Source organism: Polyodon spathula, chromosome 23, assembly GCF_017654505.1.
Source record: "Polyodon spathula isolate WHYD16114869_AA chromosome 23, ASM1765450v1, whole genome shotgun sequence".
In the NCBI taxonomy this organism is placed as follows: Eukaryota; Metazoa; Chordata; class Actinopteri; order Acipenseriformes; family Polyodontidae; genus Polyodon; species Polyodon spathula.
Window position 1 is genome coordinate 16,661,595 of NC_054556.1, and position 5,959 is coordinate 16,667,553.

A 5,959-nucleotide genomic window follows, 5' to 3' on the forward strand; every position below is an offset into this window, starting at 1 on the left:
TAGCTAAGCCTGCCTCAGGATGTACTGTATTGTCACTCTAATGATAGCATACCAAAACAAAATACAAGCAAATAAGCCATATTTTACCCAAAAGGAATAAACAGCTAATGGTGATTCCACACAAGCACCAGCTCTGTTACAGTCTGAGGCAACTTCATTCATTCATTTAGATCTATTATTCATAAACTGTATAAACTATGAATGTAGTAATAATGGGAATGTTGCAGCATGCATGTTTTTACATTTGAGTAAAGTGTTTGCTTACAACCCTATCATATTTTACAGTATATTTATACAGCTCTAATACTGTGGGTCTGCCATAATAATTGCACATACAGCAATCTAACCATTAAACGATAGGAATTGTTTTTCAATCCCATTGCATTGAAGCAGGGCTCCAGTATACAACAAGCTTGGAGGTTCTCAGTATTTAAAGAGTCAGCAAAGCAGACCCATTCATTCAAATCCATTCAAAACCAAAACAGCATTTGCTCCAGTGCAAAGTTTGTACCACTTGAAATAAAACAAAGAATTAAAAAAACACAAGGTTGTTTCAGCTTGTGTCTGCACTGATGCAATAACTTAGAGGCCATTCTAGTTAGATAAAGCACACAATCCTGCCATAACCGTTAAGTTATTCTTAGTTTATTTCTTTTAAACAATTCACTTTTGCATCGTTTACTGTACGCAATGACATTGGTGCATTAATGTCATTTATAGCTCAAACTACATTTAAAACACCTGTGATGAGTCAAAGGGATTTCGGTCTCTGATTCAGCCTCCCGACAGTAGATGGCATCAAACCAACTCGGGACTTCCCTTACCAAGATCTCGTAACCATGGCAAAAGTCATCTTTTTGAGGGGCTGCACCTTGGTGAGGGGTGGAAGTACGAGTATGTAAATTCCAGCCACTGGAGTCAAGTGAAGGATAAGGACACTTGTCAGTTGGGGATTGGTGTTCCACTGACTACAGAGGCGGGACATTACATACTAAAGGGAATGTACTACTGTGTTCGGAGTTGGTCCGAAAGTAAAATAGGCGGAGTAACGGGTGGAGGGAGAGACTAGTTTGGTGCAGTGGGATTTTTTGAAAACAGTAACATTTCGTTTGTCTTTTTTTGTTTATGTATGGTTCGCCACGAAGACGATTAAAGACGAGTTCTCACGGTCTGTTTTGGATTTCACCCCTGCACTCCTTCCCTCACACCGTTTTTGTTTTCTTTTGTTATTTAATTATTTTGTTGTGTATAGATAATAAAAATAAATTACTTTATTTCTGTACACATAAATTACTGTCTGGACATTCCATTTAATACACTCTCGCCTCACAACATCATATACGTTTTTGGCAGCTTTATTTAACGTATTGGGTTCATATCACACATACAAGTGTTCAGTGAAAAAGCTTGGCATGTATTTCCAATGTGTCTCTTCTAAGTAGAATGACCTGTAACTCCGTCCTCAATCCTCACAGCATGATGAGTGAGATTAATTTCCAATTCAGAGGCAGGAGTGGAGCTGAATCCCAGGGCTCTCCAGTTAATTCTGAAAGAATGGGTCTGTCCCCTTCAGTTTGACCTGCTCCCCTTCTCAGTGTCTCTGGATTCAGGCTGGCTCTCACTCCTGGGGAACCCCTTCATTTACTGCAGGGTTAGAGAGAGACAAGGAATCAGACAGCTCTCCACATACACAAACAAGCAGGGTGGAGAGGTGAGGGACTGAGAGGGAGGCCCCTGTGTGAAGTCGTTGGTGTCTTTTCAGGCTTCCTAACCGACTGAAGCTCTCCCCACATTCAGAACAGTGATATGGCTTCTCTCCAGTGTGAATTCGCTGATGTGTTTTTAGGTTTCCTAACCGACTGAAACTCTGCCCACAATCAGAACAGTGATATGGCTTCTCTCCAGTGTGAATTCGCTGGTGTGTTTTTAGGTTTCCTAACCGACTGAAGCTCTCCCCACATTTAGTACAGTGATACAGTTTCTCTCCAGTGTGAAATTGCTGGTGTGCTTTTAAGTGTCCGAACTGACTAAAGCACTCCCCACATTCAGTACAGTGATATGGCTTCTCTCCAGTGTGAATTCGCTGGTGTGTTTTTAGGGTTCCTAACCGAGTGAAGCTCTTCCCACATTCAGCACAGTGATATGGCTTCTCTCCAGTGTGAATTCGCTGGTGTGTTTTTAGGGTTCCTAACCGAGTGAAGCTCTTCCCACATTCAGCACATTGATGCGATATCTTTGGCCGGGATATGTTTTCTGAATCTTTAAACAACAAGTCAGACTCTTCAATGTAGACAGGCTGCAATTCAGTCTCTTTCTCTTTAATGTTAACAGGCTGCAGTTCAATCTCTTCTTTAATGTAGACAGGTTCCAGTTTAATCTCTTCTTTAATGTGGACAGGCTCCAGTTCAGACTCTTCTTTAATGTGGACAGGCTCCAGTTCAGTCTCTTCTTTAATGTGGACAGGCTCCAGTTCAGTCTCTTCTTTAATGTGGACAGGCTCCAGTTCAGTCTCTTCTTTAATGTGGACAGGCTCCAGTTCAGTCTCTTCTTTAATGTGGACAGGCTCCAGTTCAGTCTCTTCTTTAATGTGGACAGGCTCCAGTTCAGTCTCTTCTTTAATGTGGACAGGCTGCAGTTCAGTCTCTTCTTTAATGTGGACAGGCTCCAGTTCAGTCTCTTCTTTAATGTGGACAGGCTGCAGTTCAGTCTCTTCTTTAATGTGGAAAGGCTCCAGTTTAATCTCTTCTTTAATGTGGATAGGCTTCAGTTCAGGCATCTCCTGTTTAATGCAGACAGGTACCAATTCCAGAACCTCCTCCTGTTTAATGTAAACAGACTCCATCTTTGTTCATTGGCTTTCACCAAGATAAGGCAGTCCTGAAAACAGAAAATTAAATGAAGTATTACGACCTGTTCTCTATTGGTGTGTTTACACTTACAAGTCAGACCTGAACTGGCTTAAGCACACTTGAGCACAGACCTAGGCTGGTTTGACCCCGTATGCGAGCGCATAGCTGCTGAAATGCAGTGCGTGCCCGACGATGTCATATCAACCATATAACAGTATGATATCGTACCGGGATACTCTTGTCACATGGGTGACGCTGGAGAACGTACTCAGAGTATAGCAGTCTAATTCAGACCAACACTAAGTAGCCTCTTCCACTGGTGTAACAGAATCCAAGACCGATGCTCCAAAAAATGGAGAACAGGAATCCAGTAAATTCAGTCTGTAGAACCTCATGAAAGCATGTGGCGTAGCCCAGCTAGCTGCAGCACATATTTTCGGCACTGGGACACTCTGAAAGAGGGCCCAGGACATTGCCATACCCCTGGTAGAATGTGCCTTCGATTACACCAGCAGATTCATAAGCCAGAGCAATGGCGTCCACTATCCAATGGGACAGGCGCTGTTTAGACAATGCCTTGCCAGTTTTCTAGAACCATAACACACAAACAACTGTTCAGTGTGTCTGACACCCCTTGTACGGTCACTATAGCACCTCAATGCCCACACCGGGCAGAGCATGTGCAGCCGTTGTTCCTCCAAAGAGAAGGGAGGATGGAATGCCATCAACTCCACAGATTGGTTCACATGGAACGGGGATATTACTTTAGGCAACAATGTTTGGTCGCATGGAGACTCAAGACCCATCTCCAGCGAAGCGAGTACACGAAGGGTGCACTGAAAGTGCATGCAGCTCGCCCACACATTTTGCTGAAGCTATAGCCAGCAAAAATGCAGACTGTAGAGACATGAGCTTCAGATCCAGAGTGGAGTGGCTCAAATGGGGCTTTTGTAAGGGCTTCCAGCACCACGTCAAGGCGTCACGAGGGGAGGCTAGATGTCCTGGGAGGATGCAGCCTCCTTGCACCCTTAAGAAACTGGGACACCAGGAAATGGTTCCCAGGCGATAACCCATCTGTGCATATGTGACAAGCAGACATGGCTGCCAGGTACACCTTCAATGTGGAAGGGGACCTATCATCATCTAATTGTTTCTGGAGAAACTGTAAGATAACTGCCATGGGGCTGGTAACTGGGTCCTGGCCCTGGGCCAGACACCAGTCCTGAAATAACTGCCATTTATACACGTATTGTGACCTGGTAGAGGGAGCTCTCACGCTCTGAACAGTGGCAATAACTGCCGATGACAGCCCTACAGCTGAAATGCGTTCCTGTTCACGGGCCAGACCCATAGCTGCATCATCTAGGGGTTCGGGTACCACAGATCGCCCTGAGCCTGACAGGAGATCCATCCGCAGGGAGATCTGCCTCTGCTGGCCGTGCAGGAGTTGCACCAGGGTCGAAAACCAGGTCCTTCGGGGTCACCGAGGAGCTACCAGAAGCACTGTAGCTTTCTCTACCCTGACCTTCTCTAGGAAGGCGGGGAGCAGTGGTATCGGTGGGAAGGCATATAGGAGATAAGCTGACCACTCTAGGCCAGGGCGTCGACTACTAAGTGACTGTTGAGGTCTCTCATTGAGAACCAAAGAGGGCAGTGCGTAGACTCCCACGAGGCAAAGAGATCAACAGTTACTGCAGTTACTATCACACCCCGAAAGGGGGGTGGTTTTAACAGGAAATGAAGGCTGTAATCAGCCCACATAGTCTTGAGCACCCAACTGTCGTTGGTGCTTATTTGTCAGTAAGGTAACTGGGAGACAGGGGTTGAAGGCTGTCAGGGATGTCAGGGAGTCAGGGATGTTGAGCCTTAGGCCGCGCGGGGGGTTCACTCGTGGGACCTTGGGTCGCTGGTGACTGCCTCCCCCCCTAGGACACCAGTTGTCCCTCATTGCAGGCTGACCGCGCTGCGAAGCAGGTTCTGCCGGGCATGCCGCATGAACACGAGCGGGGCTGGGCGGAGGCTGTCGTCCCCACAGAGGGGGACCCCTAGCGGGGAAGGCAGGCTTCTTTGGGAGCAGCTGGGACTGCTGCCTTGATGCCTCCCTGGTCTTTAGGTTCCTCTGAAGCATCTCCTCCAATGCAGGGCCAAAAGTATTGACAGGAGTGATAGGGGTGTCTCATTAACTCTAGCCTGGGAGAGCCAGAGTTGTCATCTGGTGACCACCAGCACCTCGAGGCACCGGCCCTCTGCTCTGGCTGTGAGTTGGGCCAATCTGGCAACTGCCTCGGAGACTGATTTAGCTCCCGTCTCTAAGCCACTGTGATCACATCAGGGAGCTCCTTGATAAGGGTCGCCTGACAGATAGAGAGCATGCTCGATATGTTACAAAGCCTAGTTGCTTGGGAGCAAGCAGCATAAGCTTTCTTAAGGTGCGTTTCTGTAGTCCTACATTGTTTATTTGGACATTGTAGGTCCTCGGTCGGCCCAGTGCTCGGCGCCTGTACGAGGGCCGCAATGGCGGAATCCACCAGGGGGAAGGCTGTCAAGCTGGCACCCTCCACTCCCTGCATGGAAGACAAAACACAAGCTTCGGCACCCATACTAGGTGCTGAAGCTGGATTGGACCAGAAAGACTGAATTTCCCTGATAGTCAGGAAAAGGGGAGAGTGTCTTGCTACGCACTGGCCCTGGGGCTCTTTGTCCCTGGGCCATTCCACTCCTAGGCGTTGAGCCGTCCTCTCAACCAGAGCCTCAAGCACAGGCCCTGGAGATGCCTCCGGTTCCTGCTGCAGCTCGTCCTGCACGATCTCCTCGTCACCAGGAGCCTGCAGAGAGAGGATATCCTCCTCGCAGTCTGGGATGGGCTCCGGCTCAAGAGTCGGACTGGACGCCCGGGGAACCGATGCCAGAGGCCGACAACATGCTCATCATGAGCAACTGTTGCCCCATTACCACCGTATAAAGTGACCAATCTGGTCCGTGAGGCAGAGATCCTGCTTGGCTGGCCCCTAGGGGACCTGGAGCGCACTCACTTCTTAGCAGGAGGTGAGCGTTCCTCTAAGGCGTAGCGCCCACGCTTCCCCACTGTCCTACTGGGCAAGTGAGATCGT

General features: G+C 48.0%; 1 protein-coding gene across 1 annotated transcript; it reads right to left on the reverse strand.

Annotated features, from left to right (window-relative positions):
* Positions 1 to 1,255: 1,255 nt before the first annotated feature.
* LOC121297924 (gastrula zinc finger protein XlCGF7.1-like) lies at positions 1,256 to 2,446 on the reverse strand (the record flags this gene model as incomplete). Its single annotated transcript, XM_041224564.1, has 1 exon — positions 1,256 to 2,446. A coding segment is annotated over one exon (828 nt), but the record flags the coding sequence as incomplete, so codon positions are not given.
* Positions 2,447 to 5,959: the final 3,513 nt, after the last annotated feature.